This window comes from Oncorhynchus gorbuscha, linkage group LG22 (assembly GCF_021184085.1).
Source record: "Oncorhynchus gorbuscha isolate QuinsamMale2020 ecotype Even-year linkage group LG22, OgorEven_v1.0, whole genome shotgun sequence".
Classification (NCBI taxonomy): domain Eukaryota; kingdom Metazoa; phylum Chordata; class Actinopteri; order Salmoniformes; family Salmonidae; genus Oncorhynchus; species Oncorhynchus gorbuscha.
The window spans coordinates 12,885,283-12,912,154 of NC_060194.1; the positions used below are offsets into that span (position 1 = coordinate 12,885,283).

At 44.5% G+C, this 26,872-nt stretch overlaps 1 protein-coding gene across 1 annotated transcript in view; it reads left to right on the forward strand.

Moving 5' to 3' along the window:
• LOC124009398 (dihydropyrimidine dehydrogenase [NADP(+)]) overlaps positions 1–26,872 on the forward strand; it is a 144,237-nt gene that overhangs the window by 78,265 nt on the left and 39,100 nt on the right. The window contains exons 12-15 of the mRNA XM_046321200.1: positions 7,022–7,206; positions 7,461–7,676; positions 22,995–23,159; positions 25,419–25,487. Of these exons, the coding sequence (XP_046177156.1) occupies positions 7,022–7,206; positions 7,461–7,676; positions 22,995–23,159; positions 25,419–25,487 (635 nt within the window). The remainder of the gene's footprint in view (positions 1–7,021; positions 7,207–7,460; positions 7,677–22,994; positions 23,160–25,418; positions 25,488–26,872) is intronic.

Below are 26,872 nucleotides of genomic sequence, written 5' to 3' on the forward strand. Positions count from 1 at the left end.
TTTCACCTTTATTTAACCAGGTAGGCTAGTTGAGAACAAGTTCTCATTTGCAACTGCGACCTGGCCAAGATAAAGCATAGCAGTGTGAGCAGACAACACAGAGTTACACATGGAGTAAACAATTAACAAGTCAATAACACAATAGGAAGAAAAAAAGGTGGAGTCTATATACATTGTGTGCAAGAGGCAAATAATTACAATTTTGCAGATTAACACTGGAGTGATAAATGATCAGATAGATATTGGTGTGCAAAAGAGCAGAAAAGTAAATAAATAAAACAGTATGGGGATGAGGTAGGTAACAATGGGTGGGTGGGTGAACTGGGTGAACTGAGATAAGGCGGCGCTTTACCTAGCATGGACTTGTAGATGACCTGGAGCCAGTGGGTCTGGCGACGAATATGTAGCGAGGGCCAGCCGACTAGAGCGTACAAGTCGCAGTGGTGGGTGGTATAATAAGGTGCTTTAGTGACAAAACGGATGGCACAGTGATAAACTGCATCCAGTTTGCTGAGTAGAGGGTTGGAAGCAATTTTGTAGATGACATCGCCGAAGTCGAGGATCGGTAGGATAGTCAGTTTTACTAGGGTAAGTTTGGCGGCGTGAGTGAAGGAGGCTTTGTTGCGGAATAGAAAGCCGACTCTGATTTGATTTTCGATTGGAGATGTTTGATATGAGTCTGGAAGGAGAGTTTACAGTCTAGCCAGACACCTATGTACTTATAGATGTCCACATATTCAAGGTTGGATCCATCCAGGGTGGTGATGCTGGTCAGGCGTGCGGGTGCAGGCAGCGAACGGTTGAAAAGCATGCATTTGGTTTTACTAGCGTTTAAGAGCAGTTGGAGGCCACGGAAGGAGTGTTGTATGGCATTGAAGCTCATTTGGAGGTTAGATAGCACAGTGTCCAAGGACGGGCCGGAAGTATATAGAATGTATATAGAATGGTGTCGTCTGCGTAGAGGTGGATCAGGGAATTTGGGGAGCAAGAGCAACATCATTGATATATACAGACAAAAGAGTCGGCCCGAGGCTTGAACCCTGTGGCACCCCCATAGAGACTTCACACTGTCCCTGTTTGGACGGGACAGCATGCCTCCGATTTGCCCACACTTGAACTCTGTCTGCAAAGTAATTGGTGAACCAGGCCTGGCAGTCAACTGAAAACCGAGGCTACTGATGCAGTCTGCCGATAAGAATATGGTGATTGACCGAAAGAAAGCCTTCCGCAAGGTCGATGAAGACGGCTGCACAGCTGTCTTTTATCGATGGCGGTTATGATATCTCTTTAGTACCTCCTGAGCATGGCTGAGGTGCACCTGGAACCGGCTCGGAAACCAGATTGCACAGCAGGCAGAAGGCATGGCCAGTTGATTGAGATGGTTGTTGACCTGTTTGTTGACACTGGGTCTCGAAGACCTTCATTAGGCAGGGCAGGATCATATGGGTCTGTATCAGTTTGGGTCCATGGTGTCTCCCCTTTGAAGAGGGGGATGACTACGGCATTTTGACTTCTCCAGTCCTTGGGGATCTGACAGATGATATGAAAGAGAGCTTGAACAGGCTGGTAATACCCCATGACAATCCGGCGGATAGTTTCAGAAATAGAGGGTCCAGATTGTCAAGCCCAGCTGATTTCCCCTGGGTCAGGTTTTGCAGCTCTTTCAGAACATCTGCTATCTGGATTTGGGTCCAAGAACACAGGATGAGATGTTACTATCCTTTGTGCAAGCACTTCCAAGAGTTAATGAACAGTGAGCGTGGTGAAATTTGGGGAGCGCATCGTCAGTAGTGTGAACCTAATTGGTTGACTGTGGTGTTGGGCAGCTGAGAGGAGGTGCTCTTGTTCTCCATGGACTTCACAGTGTCCCAGAACTTTTTGGAGTTGGAGCTACAGGATGCAAACTCTGCCTGAAGAAGCGTCTAGCTTTCCTGACTAAATGTAAAATGTAAATGTGTTTGGCCTTTCACACTATACACCCTCCTCAAAGGCGGCCATCGACAGGGTGATCAATCCTATTGCAGTCCCATTCCCAATTAGTCAGGATGTTTTTGTTGTTGATAGCAAACATCCCATGGGACTATGCAACCAGGGGCTATATCTGTTCTTATTTTTGCATTTTTTGAAAGGCCCTGCTTATCTAAAATGCTGAGGGTCTTTCCTCTTCATCCAAAGCCACTGACTGCTGCATTCTCGCCTCTGATACAGTCTTTGATTGCCAGGATACGCTGGCTCTGGCCCTTAATTCCCAGGTCTCTAAGCAGTCTGGTTGTAGATGTTGCCACAAAACCTCTGCAGCCCACCTCCACTGGTCGGACTTCTGTGTTCCAGCCATGATGCCGTGTTTTCGGCAGCTAGATCAGCATAGCGCAGATGTTTTGCTCATAAGCCTCATCTACTGAGTTTTCCCAGGGTACTGTGAGGCTCAATGATGAAGACCTATTGAAGTGAGCGGGACCATTTGGAGCACCATGTCAGGTCTTAGGGTGGTGGTTGTCTCCGGAGAACACAGGGTTGCCGGCCAATGTCAGCTAGCATTTTTCCAGTTGCGGGCATCAAGCACATTGCTGGTCTCGCTCTAATGGTGTTAGAGCCGCTATCCGGTGGTTTAGGTCCTTAACAGGACAAAGTTTGTCCGTGGGGTGATGCTGCAAATGGGTGGTAGGGAGTTGGTGGGTGCTCGCTTGTCCTCCAGGGCGGACACAAGGTTTTTAAGGACTTATTTTGTGAGAGTCATTTTCAAGATTAGCGTCCTTGGGCGAGGCTTGTTTACAGCCTGTGAGAATGTGCCTGAGGTTGGCTGGCATGGAACAGAGGGCTCCGGATCTTCACCATCCATTGGTGAAGATTAACTGGTGTTGGAAGGATGTTATATGTTGCTCTGATGGAAAAGCTCAACCGCCTGGCCTTCCATGGCCCACAGATCCTTCCAGCTGATCTTCCTCTTCTCCACACTGTCCCAGAGTGCCACTGTCCCTGTTTGGCAAGAGAGACTGCCTTGGCCCACCTTGCAGCCTCCTCCTGATGGTGTACTTCCTGCACTACCATCTTCCGCCGCTCTGATGCAGTGGCCTTACTCCAAGCAGCACGGCTAGTTAGCCCAAGGCCTCCTCTCCCTTGCTGAACATGACCCACAATGTCAGCATGTCTGAGGGCTGCTGTTGCCTCCTGGACTGCTTTTCCTGGCCTCCATTTGCGCCCAGTTGCCAAGGTCGGCGCGTTGTTGCTCACCACTGGGTCTCGAGATTCATTCAGTGTCATTTGGAGCCTGGTTTTTGCCCCCGCTCTCGCAGACTCTAGGGGTATTCTCGTATTTTGACTTTCTGTAGCTAAAGCGGGTGTTTCCAACATACTGCGAAGCATGGGAAACTACAGAAATGGGAAGCTACCCCATGACTGTCCCAGTGGGGTCTATTCCCTCCTGTCAGCCGTCTCTCCGTGCCGCCACAAGGACTTTCCCCTGTTGTCAGCTGATCTTTCTCAGCAGTCACTGGACAAGTCCAGATATTCAGATTCCAAGAACACAGGATGAGATGTTACTATCCTTTGTGCAAGCACTTCCAAGAGTTAATGAACAGTGAGCGTGGTGAAATTTGGGGAACGCATCGTCAGTAGTGTACCTTTGGTTCCTAGGGTGTTTCGGCCTTTCACACTATACACCCTCCTCAAAGGCGGCCAGCGACAGGGTGATCAATCCTACGCTTGCGTCCCATTCCCAATTAGTCATAGGAGTTGCCTTGTTGTTGATAGCAAACATCCCATGGGACTATGCATGGCAGGGCCGTCCTCCTCCCTGAGTCAATCATTGAAGAGTGGATCTAGGGGCTCCATTGTAAACTAAAACAATGATAACTAACCTGAATAACAGTATACAAGGCATATTGACATTTGAGAGAGACATACAGTTATCACAGGTTTTGAATTGGGAGAGCTAGCTAAAACAGTAGCTAAAACAGTAGGTGAGACAACAACAGCTAATCAGCTAGCACAACAACAGCAGGTAAAATGGCGTAGGCTAGGCAGGGGGGGGTCGGATGAACTCCACACAGAGCCTGAGTGCGGCTGGGGCCGACAGATAAAACATAAACAAGCAGAATGGAGTACCGTGATTAATGGACAGTCTAGCACGCATCAGCTATGTAGCCAAGTGATCAGTGTCCAGGGGGGCAGCGGTGGATGGGGCAGGGAAGCTGGACTGGCGAGTGTTATCCAGGTTAAAAAAACAGTTAGCAGTGGCTAACAATGACTAAATAGCTTGTAGCTAGTTAGCTGGTTAGCTTCTGGAGGTTATAAAAATATAAATAAAAAATAATGGCGATTCCGTATCACATTGGGTGAGACAGGTTACCGGAAGGTATAAACAAATTAAAAATCGAAAAGGGAAAGTAAATATGGGTCCAGTGAGTGTTTGGGACGCGGTGATTCAGACGGTTAGCAGGCCTGTGCTAACAAGCTAACAGTTAGTAGGCCAGGGCTAAACAAGGTAGCAGTTAGCGGACCGGGGCTAAACCAGCTAGCAGGCCGAATTAGCAAGCAAGGACGTCGCGATGGGGTGAGTCTGTTTATTCCTCTTCATGCGGTGACATTGATAGACCGGTCGAGGGTCCGGATATTGTAGCCCAGGAGTATGCTTCGGTGGTAGCACAGGAGCTCTGGCCGGGCTAGCTTCAAGCTAAGTGGGTGGAAACACTAGCCAGGAGTAATCATCCGGGGTTGCGGTTAGCTAGATAGCTAGTTGTGAAGAATCCAGCTGAAAATGTTCCGTTTGCGGTGGGAATCCAGTGGGAATCCGGGGATAAAAAATAATAGGTCCGTTATGCTCTGGTTAGAGTCGCGTTGTTCGAACTGGCGAGAGCTTTCCGAGCTAAAGGTTAGCTGATGACCGGTTAGCTGAAGACCGCTAGCAATGGTTTGCTGACTGATAGCTGGTAGCTAGCTGGTAGTTAGCTGGCTAGCTTCAGTTGAGAGGTTTCAGATCCAAAGTGTCCAAAGTAGATATAAGTACTTTAGAAGAAAATAGCTACATTGTATTGGGACAAATGCACTTATGTGTATTAAAGTAGTCAAAAGTGTTGTATTTGGTCCCATATTCCTACAAACTTGTTGGATGCATTTGCAGTTTGTTTTGGTTGGGTTTAAGATAATTTTGTGCACAATAGAAATGTATGGTAAATCATGTAGTGTCATTTTGGAGTCCCTTTTATTGTAAACACATGCTACCATGATTATGGATATTCCTGAATGAATCGTGAATAATGATGAGTGAGAAAGTTACATACACACAAATATCATACCCCCAAGACATGCTAACCTCTCACCATTTCAATAACAGGGGAGGTTAGCAATGTTGGGGGAGGTATGATATTTGTGCGTTTGTGTATAGTCACAAGCTTGATGTAATCATTGGGTGCTATGAATATGGGACCAAATACTAAACTTTTGACTACTTTAATACACATATAAGTGAATTTGTCCCAATACATTTGGTCCACTAAAATGGGGAGAATATACACAAAAACTGCTGTAATATCTAAACGGTTCACCCGATATGGATGAAAATACCCTCAAATTAAAGCTGATAGTCTCCAATTTCACCTCATATGGATTAAATAATTTCAAATCAAAAGTTTTTGGAGTACAGAGCCAAAACAACAACAAAAATGATCACTGTCCCAACACTTTTGGAGCTCACTGTATGTCATATACCGTATAGTTGGCTACATAGCGTACAGGAAGGTGCCTTGACCAGTGTCTCGGTATCACTATCTGTCATCAAAAATCTCCGATACAGTGAGTTTCAACTGTCAATGTACAGTAAATCTGATAGCAGATTAGATAGTGGCAGATAGTGAATTAATTGATAAATACCACTATATAGTTACATAGATAGTAGATGTACAGTATGAATCACCAGCTCACAGAGGAGGCAGTCAATCTGTCTGTCTGTCTGTCTGTCTGTCTGTCTGTCTGTCTGTCTGTCTGTCTGTCTGTCTGTCTGTCTGTCTGTCTGTCTGTCTGTCTGTCTGTCTGTCTGTCTGTCTGTCTGTCTGTCTGTCTGTCTGTCTGTCTGTCTGTCTGTCTGTCTGTCTGTCTGTCTGTCTGTCTGTCTGTCTGTCTGTCTGTCTGTCTGTCTGTCTGTCTGTCTGTCTGTCTGTCTGTCTGTCTGTCTGTCTGTCTGTCTGTCTGTCTGTCTGTCTGTCTGTCTGTCTGTGTTTCTACGTGTGTGTGTGTGTGTGTGTGTGTGTGTGTGTGTGTGTGTGTGTGTGTGTGTGTGTGTGTGTGTGTGTGTGTGTGTGTGTGTGTGTGTGTGTGTGTGTGTGTGTGTGTGTGTGTGTGTGTGTGTGTGTGTGTGTAGTCTTGCCTGGCAGAGGCCCATATGACAGCATGGATTCTTCTCACTAATGGAGCTCAGCAATCAGCATCTGTCAGTGGAGTTATCTCCAGAGAGATAGAGTGGAGGTCTGTGGAAGAAGTGATGTTATTTAAGGAGAAGATCTCAGGAGTCTCTGACATGTCACACTCCACAGCCTTCCTACAGTAAAGGGGGGGGGGGCTTGTGTGATGGACCCTCCACTTACAATGATCATTGAACTGTCAGTCCAAATGCAGTACCAGGGGGGACAACAAGGGGACAATATCAATAAAGAATAAGTTACAGTATATCAAATATCCCCCCTGTGATGTCTTATACAGTACACACATTCATTATTCTGCTCCTTTACAAACATAACACGACCTGCTGACCCAGGAACTAGGGGTGCTCAATGTGCTGCAGCACCCCCTGAAAATAATAATAATTTGGTGTGCAAAAGTGGTGCACTGGGCCTTTACTATTCCTGTATTAGCAAACTGATACGGCCATCTGCAGCACAGCGAGAAACATCCCTCTCCCACCATCGTCGCAGCACCCCAACCCTCAAACATCTTCCCGCTGCTATGTGCTGATCCCTGATCTTTGGGGACTTCTGTCTATTGTAATAATGTCGTATTAACCATGTCTGTTATGTCTCATTCTAAACAGTCCAGGATGCCATGGCTCCCATCAAGCTGAACCGCTGGGGCACTCCAGACCTAGACCCTGAGACCATGCAGAGCAGTGAGCCCTGGGTGTTTGCTGGCGGAGACATCGCAGGCCTGGCCAACACCACAGTGGAGTCTGTCAATGACGGAAAGCAGGCTTCCTGGCACATCCACAAGTACCTCCAGGTGGGTGGGACAACTATGACCAGCTGCAGAGTTGAATGGGCTATTATACATGGGTCGTATTCATTACTGCACACCGTAGCAAAACGGTTTAGAATGGAAACATTTCTTGTTGGACGTGTCCAGCTAGTCCCTCCCTGTTTGTCTGTGTTTACCCTATTTGGTGCCTAATGAATACCGCACAGACAATGATGATGATGACTACAACAATTATGCCTTCCTAAAACCTGTTGCAATTCTGCTTCTGTTCCCTACAGTCCCTCCACAGCCAGACAGTGGACAGCACCCCCGCTCTGCCTCTGTTCAACTGTGCCATCGACATGGTGGACATCAGTGTAGAGATGTGTGGCATCACCTTCCCGAACCCCTTTGGCCTGGCCAGTGCTCCCCCCACCACCAGCACGGCCATGATACGCAGGGCTTTCCAACAGGGTTGGGGCTTCGCTCTCACCAAGACTTTTGGACTGGACAAGGTACAGACAAACAGAGACCGAGAGAGAGTGATACACACATGCACATTAGAAGTATGCTGTTAATGTGTGTGTGTGTGTGTGTGTGTGTGTGTGTGTGTGTGTGTGTGTGTGTGTGTGTGTGTGTGTGTGTGTGTGTGTGTGTGTGTGTGTGTGTGTGTGTGTGTGTGTGTGTGTGTGTGTGTGTGTGTGTGTGTGTGTGTGTGTGTGTGTGTGTGTGTGTGTGTGTGTGTGTGTGTGTGTGCAGTGCTGCCAGTTTAGCGACATTGTCACTATATTTACCAGGTTTTCAGACCCCTCCAGCGACTCTTATTGGTAAAAGAGACTAGCGACAAATCCAGCTACTTTTCAGGTTGCCTTTGGGGAGTTTTGGAACAGATGATTTGTATGGTTTTGATAGCATTTAGAAACTTTCCCCACACAATTCTGCAGCAAACGAGAGTGGGAGAAGCTGTCTGTGCAACAGAAGTTACAGCAAGGGAGCACATGCAGCCATGGAAGCACAAGGAGAGGTGGTGTGCAGCGAAAACGCTACATCGGGGGACCGCAGTTGTGCCACAGCAAGGCAAATTGGTGCCGTGACGTCATCGCACCAACGGCAAAACGTCATCTAGCGACTTCTAGCGACAAATCCAGGAGCGACACTGACGTTTTTGGCAACGCTGATGGTTTTGACATACGCGTGCATGCAAATGTTTCACAGTGTTACAGCAGTGTTGAGCGTCTAAGCGTTATGAACAGACCGTTGCGTGTCTCTGTGCATTGTCTTTGAGCCTGTCTAACCTTGGCCAAGGCTCCGATAAGTCATAACGGTAGCACATAAAAGCAGCCTCCATCCACAGGCGTATGCATTAATAAAGCCCTAATAACTCATAAAGGAATGCAGTAAAGCGCTCCTCACACCCAAACACGCTCCCCGGTAATGAGCTCCCGTCAGGTGGCAGACACTCCAGCTAAACCAACACGCTCCCATTAGAACAAGATGCATCTGCCTTGTTAGCAATGTAACATTTGCTCTTGACAGGAGAGTGAAAAAAAGAGGAAGAGAGAGAGAGAGAGAGAGAGAGAGAGAGAGAGAGAGAGAGAGAGAGAGAGAGAGAGAGAGAGAGAGAGAGAGAGAGAGAGAGAGAGAGAGAGAGAGAGCGAAAGCCATTAGTTGCTTATTGAGCTCCAGCAGAAAATCTTTTGTTTTAATTTACTTTCTAATTCTAGTGATGGGGAAATTAATCAGTAACATCTGTTTGCTCTGTTCTCGCTGGCAGCTCTTTATTAGTGAAGTTAGAAATGGACATTTGCTGAAAAAAGAGAGACCAAACAAGGAGCGCTTGTTCGGAGTTGTGTAAGGCATCGCTATAGCAACAATTAGGGTAGTGCATCAGGTGCAGCCTCACATTAAGCTTCTTTTTTTCTCCGACTGTGGTGAAGAAATTATTATCTTGTGTGAAATTGAGTGGAAATCTGTTACCAGACGGTTGAGAATTTGTTAGAGTATTTGGTTAGGCCAAAAGGTGCCATGCTTTTTCCGAACGGTTTAAAAAAATCTATTATGACTAATTGATGGAAGTCTCACCAAGCTTTCAAATTCAATTAAGAAATTGGTTTCTGCCTGAAAAATAATAAATAAGGACTTGAATCTATAGTGCTAAGAGTGACAGTTTTTCAAGAAGCACACTCCTGGATGATGGTCCAACTACTAAGAGTAATTCAATAGACATTGGATTTATTTGTATTGTCAGTGTTTTAGAATTTTTTATCCAAAGTGATTATTACAGTTGCAACTAGCCTGCCTCTAAACATCATGTCTGTTTATCCCTTTAAACACTACTTAGAGGGATAGTTCAACAAGTATCAAATGTTTTTCAGGCATTTTCCTTCACCCTGAAAGTGTTCTAAAGTTGAGTCCACATTCCAAGGCATCTGCTGTACAGATCCTGCTGTGCAGGCTTTACTACTTAACTAACCTGTACATGTCCTTGAGCATTGAAAAACACCCTACTCACATGGAACCTGTAGATGTATTTTCAGGACAAATACATTAAAACACCTTGGACTCTGCAAGTTAGCCTTTGGCCAAAATCCATATTTTTAACCTCACTTCCTCCCTCTCAATGACTCATTTTATTTGTCAAGCACTTTGAAATACAGCCCCTGTAAGAAATGTGCTCTCGAAATAAAAATTGGATTTGATTTGGAATGTGTACAGTAGCGTTGTGTTACATTTTTCACTCGCTACCGCTCTTTTGCTCTTCATACTGGTCAATGTCACTGCCATGTGCCTTACTATTCCCCAATAGCTCCTGCTTACCAGCAGTGCAGCAGCTCGCCCCCAGCTCATATCTCTGTAAACAGAAATCATATTGCACTCTATTGTGTGCTTTGTATGTCAAACTATTGCACTGAGCCTCTCCTGTCTCTCTCCCTGAGAAGGATAAAGAAAGTACTGTGTCAACAGTGCTCCTCTGTTCCATCATTATACCCTAAACATGAGGGACTTCTTTTTAATATCCTGTTCTCCCCCTACCCGCCAAGCAAACCCCCCCCCCTGATCGCAACACCCCAGCCGCTCCACGTCGATAGCATTCAGGGCGCATGGCCTGATTGTCACAGTGGATATGGAAATATCCTAACATGGTGTGCGTGTGCGGAATAGCTAATTGCCGTATGGCGCGATACAGCGGAAGCCCACTCGCTTAAACTTGCAGGCGGCACTTCCATTCATTATAATTAATGAACTACATTGCATATGTAAATGTTTTTTTCCCTTCTGGCGAGGATTGCTTCTACCGTGGGATGTAAATCAAGGACATAGGGATCAGACCAGAGTCCTGGTAAACCTGTTGGTAAACCCTGTCTCAACCACATCTCATCACTGAGTGACATGACAGTCAAGCAGCTTGGGCTGCTGTTGAAGGGGTCACGGTCGCGGTCCTGAACACTGACCAGTTCTATCCTCGATTGATGTGATGAGACTATCCCAGGTAGATTCACTGGGTCTTGTGAAGCTGGAGCACATGGATCTGAAGAGGTTTGAACCCTTACGGCTCAATTAGCCTCTCTAACTGGTGTGTGTGTGTGTGTGTGTGTGTGTGTGTGTGTGTGTGTGTGTGTGTGTGTGTGTGTGTGTGTGTGTGTGTGTGTGTGTGTGTGTGTGTGTGTGTGTGTGTGTGTGTGTGTGTGTGTGTGTGTGTGTGTGTGTGTGTGTGTGTGTGTGTGTGTGTGTGTGTGTGTGTGTGTGTGCGTGTGCGTGCGTGTGCGTGTTTGTGAGACTTACGTCTCCCAAGGAGGGAGAGTTGGGTAAACTTGCTTGTTTACCCAACCGTGGGACAGACTATGTTTGTTCCACACTCGGGACTCTGACTCTCTATTGCTTAAATGGACTCTTGGCCTCCCATTGTATTCTAACCACCTCTCACTGGCTTTGTATTCATGTTACCTGATGAAATTGCTGTACAATATCATCTTGTTGCCCTTCAAATGTCATTTAAATGTCATAAATCAACACTGCAGAGCTCTCCCTGTCCTCTGCCGTGCCCTGATTGTATTACTGCTTATGATATCTGGAAATGTGCATGTACAGCCTGGCCCATTTACTGTTGCTAGCATCAATTCTGACTTGTGCTCCGATATCTTCTTCACTGATTTCTGCTCTTGTAAAAGCCTGGGTTTTCTGCACAATAAACACTAGTAGCTTATTACCTAACATGTATCAATTGAAAATGTGGGTTCACAGCTCAAATCCAGACATGTTGGTCATTACTGAGATGTGGTTAAGAACGAATGTTTTGAACACGGATGTTAACCTTTCTGGTTATAACCTTTTTCGGCAAGACAGATCTTCCAAAGGTGGTGGAGTAGCAATCTTTACCAAGCAACAGCTTCAGTGCTCGGTTGTCTCCACCAAGTCTGTCCCCAAACGATTTGATTTGCTGTTTTTAAGCATTAAACTTTCAGATAGCTCTTTGTTGACTGTTGCTGGGTGTTATCGTCCACCATCAACACCGGCCTGCACCCTACTTTCCCTAAGCTCTTTCTTGGCCCCTTACAAGAAGTCTGAATGTGTCCTATTAGGTGACCTAAATTGGGACATGCTCAAACCACCTGACCAAGACCTAAATTTGGCAAAAGGCTTGGCACACGCATACTCAGGCTGACTGGCTCTCATTCAACCAAATGAGAAATAAGTGCACTCAGGCTATCCGGAAGGCCAAAGTTAGCTACTTTAAGGAGCAGTTCTCTCTCTGTGGGTCTAACCCCAAGAAGTTCTGGAAAACGGTTAAAGACCTGGAGAATAAACACTCCTTCTCACAGCTGCACATGTCCCTTAAGGTTGATGATGTGGTTGTTACTGAGGAGCTCATGGCTGAGCTCTTTAATCACCACTTCATTAAGTCAGGATTCCTATTTGACTCAGCCATGCCACCATGCCTGTCCAACATTTCCTCATCTCCCACCCTTTCTAATGCGACGATTCCCTATGCTCCTCCCTATTTTTCCCCCGCCACACGACAAAGTTTCTCCCTGCAGGCCGTCACTGAGTCCGAGGTGCTAAAGGAGCTGCTTACAAATCTGGGTGAGATGGTTTAGACCTTTTCTTCTTTAAGGTTTCTGCCCCTATCGTCGCCTATCTCTGACCTTATTAATATGTATCTCTTTTCTGGAGAGGTTCCCATTGCTTGGAAGGCAGCCACGGTGCAACCTTTATTTAAAGAAGGGGATCAAGCTGATCCTAACTGTTATAGGCCAATTTCTATTTTGCCCTGTTTATCAAAAGTGTTGGAAAAACTTGTCAATAATAAACTAACTGGCTTTCTTGATGTCTATAGTATTCTCTCTGGTATGCAATCTGGTTTCCCAGGTGATGGATGTGTCGCTGCAACCTTAAATGTCCTAAATTATGTCACCATTGCCCTTGATTCTAAGAAATGGTGTGCTGCTATTTTTTTTGACTTGGCCAAAGCTTTTGATACAGTAGACCATTCCATTCTTGTGGGCCCGGCTAATGAGTATTGGTGTCTCTGAGGGGTCTTTGGCCTGGTTTGCTAACTACTTCTCTCAACGAGTGCAGTGTATAAAGTCAGAAGATCTGCTGTTTCAGACACTGCCTGTCACCAAGGGAGTACCCCAAGGCTTGATCCTAGGCCCCACGCTCTTCTTAATTTACATCAACAACATAGCTCAGGCAGTAGGAAGCTCTCTCATCCATTTATATGCAGATGATGCAGTCTTATACTTATAGCTGGCCCCTCCCAGGGTTTTGTGTTAAACGCTCTATAACAAAGTCTTCTTAGTCTCCAACAAGCTGTCTCTGCCCTTAACCTTGTGCTGAACACCTCCAAAACAAAGGTCATGTGGTTTGGTAAGACGAATGCCCCTCTCCACACCAGTGTGATCACTGCCTCTGAGGGTTTAGAGCTTGAGGTAGTCACCTCATACAAGTACATGGGAGTATGGCTAGACGGTACACTGTCCTTCTCTCAGCACATATCAAACCTGCAGGCTAAGGTTAAATCTGGACTTGGTTTCCTCTATCGTAATTGCTCCTCTTTTACCCATGCTGCCAAACTAACCCTGATTCAGATGACCATCCTACCCATGCTAGATTACGGAGACGTAATTTATAGATCGTCAGGTAAAGGTGCTCGCGAGCAGCCAGATTTTCTTTACTATTTGGCCATCAGATTTGCCACCAATGCTCCATATAGGACACATCACTGCACTCTATACTCCTCTGTAAACTGGTCATCTCTGTATACCCGTCGCAAGACCCACTGGTTGATGCTTATTTATGAAACCCTCTTAGGCCTCACTCCCCCCTATCTGAGATACCTACTGCAGCCCTCCTCCTCCACATACAACACCCGTTCTGCCAGTCACATTCTGTTAAAGGTCTCCAAAGCACGAACATTCCCTGGGTCGCTCCTCTTTTCAGTTCGCTGCAGCTAACGACTGGAATGAGCTGCAAAAAAAACAGTCAAAATTAACAGTTTTATCTCCATCTCTTCATTCAAAGTGTATTGTTGTCTCGATCTTCTTTCCCTTTGTGCTGTTGTCTGTGCCCAATAATGTTTGTACCATGTTTTGTGCTGCTACCATGTTGTTGTCACGTGTTGCTGCCATGCTATGTTGTTGTCTTAGTCTCTCGTTATGTAGCGTTGTGGTGTCTCTCTTGTCGTGACGTGTGTTTTGTCCTATATTTCTATTCTATTTTTTATCCCCGCCCCAGTCCCCGCAGGAGGCCTTTTGCCTTTTGGTAGGCCGTCATTATGAATAAGAATTTGTTCTTAACTGACTTGCCTAGTTAAATAAAGGTTAGATAAATATAATACAAACTTAAGGGCTGCCTTGGCTCCCATCCAGGAGGTCTCACTAATCAAACTGAACTGGAGTCATGAGCGGCTTTCATCAACAGGTTTAAAAAAGAGAGATAATGAATTAGGTTTGATTTTGTTTCATGTGCGGGTCATTGACTGGAGTTCATGCAACACCACACTCACCAGACACACACAAACCTATCCAAGGTTCTCTCCCCTTGCGATTGATCAAATCGAACTGCATGATTGCAATAGTAAAGGTGGATATGTTTCTTTAGAACATGGATTGACCGCAGACTGCACACATGATCATATATACTGAACAAAAATATAAATGGAACAAGTGCTGGTCCCATGTTTCATGTGCTGAAATAAAGGATCCCAGAAATGTTCCGTGCGCACAAAAGCTTATTTCTCTCAAATTTTCTGCACAAATTTGTTTACATCCCTGTTGGTGAGCATTTCTCCTTTGCCAAGATAATCTATCCACCTGACAGGTGTGGCATATCCTGACAGGTGTGGCATGGTCACTCTAAAATGTCACACAACAAAATGATACAGATGTTTCAAGTTTTGAGGGCGCGTGCAATTGGCATGCTGACTGCAGGAATGTCCACCCGAGCTGTTGCCAGAGAATTGAATGTTAATTTTCAAAAAATCTATCAAAAGCCGACCTCCAACGTGATTTTAGAGAATTTGGCAGTACGTCCAACAACAGCAGACCACGTGTAACCATTCTAGCCCAGGACCTCCACATCAACCTGCAGGATCATCTGAGACCAGCCACTGGGACAGCTGATGAAATTTAGGAATATTTCTGTCTTTAAAAAAGCGCTTTTGTGAGGAAAAACGTATTCTGATTGGCTGGGCATGGCTCCAAAGTGGGTGGGCCTATGCCCTCCCAGGCCCACCCATGGCTGTGCCCCTGCCCAGTCATGTGAAATCCATAGCTTAGGGCCCAATGAATTTATTTTAATTAACTGATTTACTTATACAGTTGAAGTCGGAAGTGTACATACACTTAGGTTGTCATTAAAACTCGTTTTTCAACCCCCCCTCACATTTCTTGTTAACAAACTATAGTTTTGGTAAGTCGGTTAGGATATCCACTTTGTGCATGATTACAAGTCATTTTTACAACAATTGTTTACAAGACAGATTTATAATTCACTGTATCACAATTCCAATGGGACAGAAGCCTTTAAATAGCTTGGAAAATTCCAGAAAATTATGTCATGGCTTTAGAAGCTTCTGATAGGCTAATTTACATAATTTGAGTCAATTGGAGGTGTACCTGTGGATATATTTCAAGACATACTGTAACGGCGTTCGTCTGTTGAAGGAAGAGAGTCGGACCGAAATGCAGCGTGTTTGTTACTCATGATCTTTAATGAAGAAAACGAAACGATACATGAAATAACTAAATACAAAAACAACAAACGGAACGTGAAACCTATTACAGCCTATCTGGTGAAACTACACAAAGACAGGAACAATCACCCACCAAATACAAAGCGAAACTCAGGCTGCCTAAATACGGTTCCCAATCAGATAAGCACCTGACTCTGATTGAGAATCGCCTCAGGCAGCCTAACAACACCACTAATCAGCCGCGATCCCAAAACTACAAACCCCAATACGAAAAACAACATATAAACCCATGTCACACCCTGGCCTACCCAAACATATAACAAAAACACAAAATACAATGACCAAGGCGTGACACATACCTTCAATCTCATTGACTCATTGGGAAAATCAAAACAAATCAGCCAAGACCTCCACAAATTGTAGACCTCCACAAGTCTGGTTCATCCTTGGGAGCAATTTCCAAACGGCTGAAGGTACCACTCTCATCTGTACAAACAATAGTACGCAAGTATAAACACCATGGGACCACACAGCCGTCATGCCACTCATGAAGGAGACGCATTCTGTCTCAAAGAGATGAACGCAGTTTGGTGCAAAAAGTGCAAATCAATCCCAGAACAACAGCAAAGGACCTTGTGAAAATGCTGGAGAAAACAGGCACAAAATAATCTATATCCACAGTAAAACAAGCCCTATATCGACATAACCTGAATGGCAGCAAAACCGCCAGAAAAAGCTAGACTACGGTTTGCAACTGCACATGGGGACAAAGATCATACTTTTTTGAGAAATGTCCTCTGGTCTGATGAAAAAAAATAGAACTGTTTGACCATAATGACCAACATTATGTTTGGAGAGAAAAGAGGGATGCTTGCAAGCCGAAGAACACCATCCTGACCGTGAATCACGGGGGTGGCAGCATCATGTTTTGGGGGTGCTTTGCTGCAGGAGAGACTGGTGCACTTCACAAAATAGATGGCATCATGAGGGAGAGAAATTATGTGGATATATTGAAACAACATCTCAAGACATCAGTCAGGAAGTTGAAGCTTGGTCGCAAGTGGGTCTTCCAAATGAACAATGACTGCAAGCATACTTCCAAAGTTGTGGCAAAATGGCTTTAGGACAACAATTTCAAGGTATTGGAGTGGCCATTACAAAGCCCTGACCTCAAACCTATATAACCTAAATTTGTGGGCAAGAACTGAAAAAGCATGTGCGAGCAAGGAGGCCTACAAACCTGACTCAGTTACACCAGCTCTGTCAGGAGGAATGGGCAAAAATTCACCCAACTTATTGTGGGAAGCTTGTGGAAGGCTACCCAAAACGTTTGACCCAAGTTAAACCATTTAAAGGCAATGCTACCAAATACCAATTGAGTGTATTTAAACTTCTGACCCACTGGGAATGTGATGAAAGAAATAAAAGCTAAAATAAATTATTCTCTCTACTATTATTCTGACATTTTACATTCTTAAAATAAAGCGGTGATCCTAACTGACCTAAGACAGGGAATTTTATCAAGGATTAAATGTCAGGATTTGGGAAAAACTGAGTTTCAATGTATTTGGCTAAGGTGTATGTAAATGTCTGACTTCAACTGTATGAACTGTAACGCAGTAGAATTGTTGAAATTGTTCCATGTTGCATTCATATTTTTGTTCAGTATGGTATCGTCTCTCACACACAGCATAGACAGGTCAAAGAATCAACCTACTTGATCACATGAGTAAGGATTGAGACGTTTCCTCCAAACATTAACGTACCTAAAAGTCCATTTTGAAAGTGCTAGTGCTTTGCTCTACATTTCCTCGTCTACCCATCTCCCCTGTCATTACAGCACAATTATGCTGGATGATCATTGGCATTTCTTGATGGCGTTGTCAGACTGTCAACAGTGGTCAAAACTGTTCTCGGTGGAGCCGGTGAAATGGGTTGGGAAGGATGTTCCAGGCCATGAAACAGATGTGTATCCCCTGCAGTTACATTATATTTAATCAGGCAAAGCACCAAGGTGCCATTTCCGCCCCACTGAGCTGCAGTATAAGTGAAAATGGCCATAGGCTGGCGAGGACCCAGAGCGTATATCACAGAGCCCGAGCTGTCAAAGCAGTCAGTACTGCAAAGATCAGAGAGATGTCAGCTAATTGCCTACTAATTACCCAGTAAATTGTCTAATTAAGCTAGATGCTTAATTAGGGGTACGCCTAGAATAGCAGGCAGTGGTTGATGAATGGATTCATTCCCGTTGTTGTGTCTCTTTGGGTGGTAGCTAGGTGGTACAGATAGGAAACTGTCATTGATAGGCAGAAGAAACAGGGGTAAGTGTGAGATGCACTGCAGAGATATGGAAAGGCAGAGGATGGCAGGGCTGAGAAACAATAATAGATGTTGTTTGCTCTAAGCAATAATATGAAATACTGTATGTGTGTCTCAAATTAGCTATTGCAAACTACAAGTGTCACAAAGGCCGCCCTCAGAAGGTAACAATAATGTGGAATTAGCTCTGCACTCATAGTCATCAAGAACTCAAGAACTCCCATCAAGAACTCCCTCATACTGTAGAATTAACATATACTTCTCAGTCATAGGTAGCAAGAACTCCCTCATACTCAATAATGAAAACGTACCTTACGCTATGTCAGGATTACCATCCGTTACCACCTCCGCCTGGTTGTTTAAATGTATAACGTATCCTTATTCGTATTTAATTCAACTTGACCCCTTAAGGTTTCCTATTTATAGCTAAGCCTCTCCCATCTGTACTGTCCGTCTGCTGCCTGCTCTTCATCAGACGTGAGCAGTGAGCATCTTCCCACTCTGTCCCTGATGGCCGCATGTGTCCAGAAGGCAGAAGGAGGCGGGAAATCGATACAGGGCCAGAGACTAGGCGGCCATCTTCCTGAAATTAGTGCCAATTTGTTATGTGTGATCTCATAGGGGATGCAGTGTGGGTGGCTCCTCCCCCTCCCAGAGGCCTTTGCTGCTGGTGTAGCACAGGTATTCAGGTACAGGCCAGAGTAACTCCATAGCGTTACCTAAATACACAGAAGAAAATGTGTTCGTACGCACACACACACCACAGAATTAGGCATCTCAATTGATTCCACTACAAGCACTGAGTATTAGGATCTTGTTGAAACGAAACTAGCGCCTTTCTTGCCTTGTCAAAATAGGGCCTTTTATGTAAGGGTCACTTTTTCCATGTCCCTGAAAACTGAAGAGTTAAATCGCTTTGTTTGCTAATTAAAACAACTGTCTGGCAGCTGAACCCTGTCTCATAGTTTACGTGTGAAACTTAAATCATTATAAGAAAAGCAGGTCTAAATTTACAGATGAGAGATTTATGTAATTGGTCATTCTATGTTTGTGAAAGTCTGCCTACTTACCAGTGTGTGGGAAGAACTTTATAGATGTCAAAACTTTATAGATTTACAGTCACAAAAAAACTTTTTAATGCTTGTCTATTACCAGTGGGTGTTATTTTTATGAGTTTAGCCTTATTTTTTCACGAGAAGCTAATTTATTGCCTGGTTGCTTGTTGTTTGTGGTAATTGTGTGAAGCTCATTATTTGCATCACATGAATAAAAAAAAAACAAGAATCATGTCAATCTTGGTTTACTATTCTCAGGACAAACTTACCTATCTCGTGATACACAAACTTGGTTGACGTAGTTTTTGAAGTGTCGTTCTGATGTTTACCTTCTGAGGGGTTGATTTCAGCAATGTTATTTATTCTTCTCAAGTCAGCATGCGTTCCTTCTGTCTGTGTTATCTATGACCACTTAGTCACTTTGGCAAGGGCACTTATATTTCTCTTGCAGTCATCTTCAAATGACTTAGTACTTCAATGGGATATCACTTTTCAACAGTAAAAGTAAAACAATCGCCGGAGGCCATTTTTTATTGTTTAAATTGCCCATGATATGTCTCTGTTTATAACACCGTTCAGGAAGTAGGTCACAAAATGACATTTTCACTCAAAGTACACTCTCGTTGTTATAGTTGCTACCTTTTAGTTTTGCATCGTGTTTGGCAAGAAAACGCTTCATATTATATGTGAAGCTCAATTGTACACTTTCAGCACTTAGGCATTCCTACATGCATTTATTTGCCTATAGTTTCCAAATATATGATTATCTCAAGAATATTTCCAAAATGAGCCAAAAAAGTTTGAAACACAGGGAGCATGAATGCATCTCCCAGAGTGATAAAGGGACTGATTTTAAAAGATGACCATTTTTAGGTCATACCCAAGACATGCCTTTTCAGGCACTGAAAGCTGCTGCGCTGTAGTGGCTCTGATTGAAAGAGAAAAACGAGATATTGAAAGCAATTTGCCATAGCCCTTAGGAACTCTGTTCTCTGCCCAGACCGTGAGTATGCATGCCTCTCCCTCTAAACGGAACTTACAGGGTCATGAAACCACTTAAGATGACAAATGGGAGGAGGATTAGATTCAGATTGTTTATGAAAAATGCATAGATCAAAGTGGCAAATAGAAAGAAAAGAAAAAACTCTAAGTAAATGAACACGCAGGTCACTTGCCCTCTCTGGACCAAAGAAATCAGAACAAAGTAGGTAGAATCCCCTCCCAATATATTATATGCCTGCTGCCCTCCCTCTAATGTCACATAGAATAAAATGGCTTAACATTCAATCGAGGGTCATGGTGATTAACCTACAGATAGAACATGGTGGCACCAGAGCTATAGCTGAAGGTATGATTGAGCTGTGGGATGTTCCATTTGGTCTTCTTGACCCGGCTGGCAAGTCAGCCACCAGCACAGGGCAGGACAGGGCAACAAGTGGACTACTAAAAACATCTGCCAAGAGAGGTCGAGAAGAAAGAGAGGGATTTAAACTCGCCATGAAGAGTGAGAGAGAGAGATAGAGAGAGGGAGGGAGCGGGGAGCAGGGAGAGGTGAGTAAGGGAAAGAGAGAGGGGTGAGAGGGGGGAAAGGGAAGGATTTAAACTCGCCATGAAGAGTAGGAGAGAGAGAGAAAAAAAAGAGAGGGAGAGAGTGGGAAGAGGGGGAGAGAGAGAGGGGTGAGGGGGGAAAGAGAGGGAGAGAGAGAGAAAAAGGAGTGAGGGAGGTAGAGAGAGAGAGGTAGAGAGAGGTAGAGGTAGAGAGAGGGGTAGAGGGAGAGAGAGAGAGGTAGAGGTAAAGAGAGAGGTAGAGTGAGAGGTAGAGAGAGAGGTAGAGGTAGAGAGAAAGGGAGAGGGAGGTAGAGAGAGAGAGAGGGGGAGAGGTAGAGAGGGAGGGAGAGAGAGAGAATTGTTCACTTACTAGCATCCACCACCACCCCCGGCCATGTACATCTCTCCCTCCGGCGATAATGATGGATGTAGTAATAGAGATAATTGTGGTCGAATGGTTTCTGTGTCAGCTTTAAAAATAGCCTGGGCCGCACGGTGTGCAACTGAAAAACGTATATTTTTATTTTTTCTCTATCTCTCTCCATCATTCTCTCTCTCGCTTCTCCTCCCTGCAGAAAGAAAGAATAGTGTCTTGAGGGAAGAGACCATGTAACTAACCGCTGTTCGGTAATCACCTGGAATGTGCCTTCTCATGGCCGACGGCCAATCTTTGGTTGTCTCTGTGTTGGAGGAGCTAGAGCCGTGGCTGTGATATCTGAGCACTCTTTATCACGTCTGTTCATAAAGGTGCTAGGTTGTGGGGATTGATTAGTTGACCTGGACTGTTGTGATAGCCCAATGGTTAGCAGAAAACCAGACACAAAGGACCTGTTAACCTATAGCATCTAAATCCTTGTTGAGGACAATAATACATGTGGATTGGTGGTAAATAGTCTGGCCACCCGGATTAATCAAATACCATTTGATTTGATTTGATGTTGTTACAGAGATTACTGGCCATGTTTTCTTCACAGGTGCATGTATTACGTGGTGGTGTGTGTGTGTGTGTGTGTGTGTGTGTGTGTGTGTGTGTGTGTGTGTGTGTGTGTGTGTGTGTGTGTGTGTGTGTGTGTGTGTGTGTGTGTGTGTGTGTGTGTGTGTGTGTGTGTGTGTGTGTGTGTGTGTGTGTGTGTGTGTGTGGTACTGTAGCCCAGCCTATGTGTTTTGGAGTTATGGATTACTTTACTATTTTATGTGATTGATTCCGTATGTGCAAACGCACCGAACCCTTCACCCATCATCCTGTATTTGTTCCTTCGAAAGACGTGGCTCCCACGTCTGTCCAGAGCTTTATCTAATCTCATTCGTATTCCTTTCTACTCGCCGACTTCAAACAATTTGTCCTGACTTGTCTTGCACTTCATCAGGGTTAGCTAGCGAGGAGCTGCCTTCATAGTTGACTGAACTCACAGTGCAGCGCTGAGCTAAATCCTTCAAACATTGCCCTGTGGATAAAGCCCAGCTATTAGCAGTGAACACAGCAGATGTCACAGGGAAACAAATGCGTGATCACAATGAATTCTACTGTTGGCTGTGATGCTCTCTTGAATTTTTGCCACGATAGCATTCGTTTAGGAGTTTAGGATTCTAAACCTATTGCAGATTATGTCTGCATTACTTTCTATCACTAAAGATACTACATAAACCAAATATCATTACATCTATTAGTGTGTTATTGTTGCAATTGTTTGATATGGGCTCGTTTTTTTGCAAATTGGTTTCTACTAATTGGTAATAGTAACCAGAGCAGAATGAAACATCTTCAAAAATCAATGTCTCCGTGGTGAATTTATAAGTAACTGTATATCATGAATATGAGTGGTGCTTCTTTAGATTCAACAGCTCTTCACATTGGCTTTGAATCAAACATGACATTCAGATTCACAATTGAAGACAGAATTTTTTAAGTGACATTATAGTTATCAAATATTGACCATGCACCTCCCTCTTATTCATAAGATGTAATGTCATGTTGTTCATGCAGCTGAGTCATGTTAGCAGGTGATTTTGTTGACCAATTGGCCTGACAAGGAACAACTCTGAGCTCTATGGTGGAAATTACAAGATTATGTTATAATGCTGTTATTGCATCAAATGGTTGATTTATGAAACAGAATAAGGGGTTGTTAGAACGCTCATCTGTGTGTGTTCTACTGAGGATGGGCCTCTAGAAGATTTACAATGTCTTTGGGTGACACCGCATTCCAGAACATGAGTTAATGTTTCTGTACTGGGGTACCAGGGAGAGATGGCTCCAGTATGGAGTTGGGGGACAGACTCTGGTCTTTACACAATGAGAACTGTTTTTACAGCAGATACTGTCTGCTGTGAATTCTAAGTATCTTTCATGCAAATCTTAACCTTGTGACCCATTCCATACATCTGTTGTTTGTCATGTAGATTGAAGGAGGATGGACTTTGCTATAAAATGTTGTGGCTAGAACCAGCTCGTTGAGTTCTCAGTGATCACCTCCAGGGGTGCAGTAATTAAATAATAAAGTTGATTGTTTTGAAGAAATCTAAAAGGCTCTCCTTTTGATTACAATAATTCCACCACAGCCCGAATTATACTGAACGGTTATAGCCAGGAAAAAATCCTGACTCTCATGGTAATGGATCAATCTCGCTCGTTCCATCACTGGCCTGACCTAACAAAACAGTCAGCTATTTTGTTTCTTGGAGCGTCATTTTTCTCATTCCTATGATTCTTCCCACAGGACCTGGTGACTAATGTTTCTCCCCGTATCGTGCGTGGCACCACGTCAGGTCATGTGTTCGGCCCCGGACAGGGCTCCTTCCTCAACATCGAACTGATCAGTGAGAAGACGGCTGCCTACTGGTGCCAGGGTGTCAAAGAGCTGAAGACAGATTTTCCCAAGAATGTGAGTTCACTCTTTTCCACAGATGCCCATTTCACACTATCTATTGGAACCCATTTGTGCTACGATACTCTCACATAGTCTTTTCAGCTTTCTTCCAGTAACAACTTTGGTGGATGCGTAACCAGGCCAGCACAGTACAGCTCAGTTTAGCTTGGTTCGGTTCTGTAGTTTACTATTTGAAGACTCAACCAATCTTTTTCAGCTAAATAAATGTCACTCAAACGTTTATTTAGTCCAGAATGAATTACAGTGAAAAATGCAGTGAGCCTGTCTCATTGAACATAATACCCACCTCCTCAGGGATTATTTGTGTTTCCTGTAGGGGTATTTACTGTATATCCATGTCAGACTGTCCCATTTAGTCTACAGTGATTACACTGTATTACACTGCTGTGCTTCTACACCAAGCTCAGGTCCAGAAAACCTCTTCACAATTGATCTCTTCCGACCTTCATCCTCCTGTTATTTCCTTTACCTGGTTGCCAGAGCCCATCCCCTTGTTCCATCCTCCCCAAATTACTTACCAATGCAGTAAAACATAAATATGTAGTTCCCATTGAGAGACATCCATTAATTTTTTTTCATTGATTTCAGGGAGGTCAAGGCCATTCTCCCTCCCCCATTATTCCCATTCATTATTCCTGTTTTCCTCTACGCTCATCTTCAACATGACGTGACCTTGTGGGTTGCCATCCTCGGTCCACCTGTGTTGCTTTGAAGGGGCCTTGCTGAAGGCAGAGCCAAACTCATCCCAGCGCGTGCCTCCGCTCGGCAAAATGAATACTCAGAGAAGGGGAGTGATTAATAACAAAAGCCCTCCCCAAATGATGTGAAATTGTAGGGGCTGGGGAGATTGAGACACCTCTCCCTTGCGGGGACTGATTGAGACTGTGGAGTGGTGTGTGTGTGTGTGTGTGTGTGTGTGTGTGTGTGTGTGTGTGTGTGTGTGTGTGTGTGTGTGTGTGTGTGTGTGTGTGTGTGTGTGTGTGTGTGTGTGTGTGTGTGTGTGTGTGTGTGTGTGTGTGTGTGTGTGTGTGTGTGTGTGTGTGTGTGTGTGGGAAGAGGGAAAGAGAGACTACCAGGGAAACATAGGGACAAATTGACAGAAAGAAAGGGAGAGAGAGAGGGAGAGGGAGCAGGAGGGAGACAGAATAAAGGGAGAAAGAGGGAGCGAGAAGAAAGTGAAAAGGTGCAGCCCCATCCTCCCCTCTTCTAATATCTCCATATCAGCGGTGATTGACAGTTGCCGTGTTGCCGGGGGTCCCTGGAGAGGCAGTGTAGAGGGTGTTGGTGGATGGGCTCACTTACTCACACTACTCCATTATTAAAGAGATAACAGGAGGATCCCCCTGCTAGGCTCGGCTCTGCTCCTCGCAGACAGACAGGCAGACGGACAGACAGGCAAGCCGGCGGATGGACGGACAAACAGACAGACACATGCCCCACTATCGCTGCAATTCACTCTGCCCCTGTAAACCGTCTCCTCGGGATGGGGTCCAGCTCGAACGGTTCTACTGCCGTGCACACCACCTGTCAGTCTGTCTGTCGGCACGTCTGCATGGACGTTTGTCTGTCTTGTCCCTTTCCTTCTGTCTTCAAACAATGTGTGTAGATACTAAAGACGTTTTCACCAACAATAGTCTGGACACTGTACGTAGCATGTGCCACTTGAGAGTGGATCAGGGGGAGAAACGTAGCATAGTTTGCTATTCATTTCCACTTCAACTGGCCCGTAATCAATATTTGCAGTTCAGTAGCTGACTCCCATGGTAAAGAGGATGAAGGGTTATCACATGTCTCCAACAATACGGACATGGAAAGATGCAGGATCTATAAAATCAAACACACACTTACATCACAGGCAGGCATGTCCCTCTGTGCATTTTGGACACATCAGCCTATTTGTGTCTTTTAAAATCCAGAGCAATGGGTAGATTATAGTTTCCACAACAGGACTGAGGACCGTTGAGGTTTGAGTGCGGAGGACTGATGGGCGAAAGACACATTATATTGTTCCTCTGTTATTCTCTCAGATGTTTGTGTAGTCTTTGAAACCACTATGTGTTCTCAGGCTCTCAGACAAGATAAGGCACAGCAGGTGAAATCACAGTTGTTACTTGCCCTCTCTCTCTCTTTCTCTCTCCCTCCCTCTCTCTCTCTCTCTCCCTATCTCTCTCAATCTTCTCTCTCTCTCGTTCTTTCTCTCTCTCTCTCTCTCTCTCTCTCTCTCTCGCTCTCTCTCCTCTCTCTATTTTTCAGATTGTCATCTCGAGCATCATGTGCGGTTACAACAAAGCCGACTGGGTTGAGCTTACTAAAATGGCAGAGGTGAGTCCATTTTGTGTTGTCTGTTGGTTCAGAATATAACCTGACTTTACAGGGCTGGACTTCAAGAAAGAGTCAAGAAAGTGAGTGTTCAATTTGATCCATTCACATTCTTTTGGGCCAACTGTTTTGTACCAAACAAATGGATTTAAATGAGTTCCTTTGTCTTCTCCAAAAACATGCATGTCAATATGTTTTTTTTTAAATGCTTTAACAGATACCTTAAAGAATATCACTCTGAAATAGACTGGCATCCATATTCATGGCTTAAAGCCTCATTGGTCTCTTTGAGAAAAAGCAGCTTCTTACATTAAATTTGCATTAGATAGCATCGGATTTACGTCTCAGAGGCAACAGAAACCTACTGTGCTCACAAACTGAGGAATAAATCATAAAACTATTTTTTGTGTTCTTTTTCTCCTCAGATGTGGACGTTTGCCTCTGAAATCTATCGTTTCTCCTATCGTTCCTTCTCAGCTTCGCTCTGTCACTTCACATAGCCCTATTGAACTCGTGGTTATTGATGTGAAACCAACACTGTTGTGTTTGCATCAGGCATGCTAAAACCACTGTGATGATTGATAATGCTGGTAGTAGTGGCATAGTATTTCATAGCTAGGGAATGGTATTTACAGTTTTTCTCAATCTCATACAAACATTTTTTGGAACAATGTTGTCGATCTTCCAAACAGAGTTCACAAGCAGGGGGAGAGAGAGAGAGAGATAAAGAGAGGGAGAGAGGGGGAGAGAGAGAGAAAGAGAACAAGCGAGAGATGGGGGAGAGAGTAAGGGAGAGGGAGAGGTACTAAATCATAGAGAGAGAAAGAAGAGAGAGAGTATGTGAGAGAGAGAGAGAGAGAGAGAGAGAGAGAGAGAGAGAGAGAGAGAGAGAGAGAGAGAGAGAGAGAGAGAGAGAGAGAGAGAGAGAGAGAGAGAGAGAGATAGCCCTATTGAACTAATGGTTATTGATGTGAAACCTTGAAAAAGAAAAGTAGAGCCTCACAATCTAGGAGCTCAGATGCAATAACTGAATACCAAAGTTTTGACAGCCAAGCTATCTTCACCAGGGTATAGAGACAAACACTGCAGGTCTCTAGTTTATATAGACTTTAAAGGGACATTTTGTACATAATGTTGCCGCTACTGTCTCTTATGACCGAAAAGAACTTCTGCAAATCCGGACTGAGATTACTCACCACGGGCAGGCAGAATCCTTTTTTCTTCCTTGAACGAGTCTGACTAGCCCGACGCAAATAATATACTGCTTTCTCGGGAACAGGCCCAGATCTCTGTGATTTGCGTGAAGAGGACGCGATGTAAAAGGGGCCAGAGGGCAGGCTGCCTTCTGAGAATTCGTAAGCAATTGAATAAATCCCCACTTCCTTCCA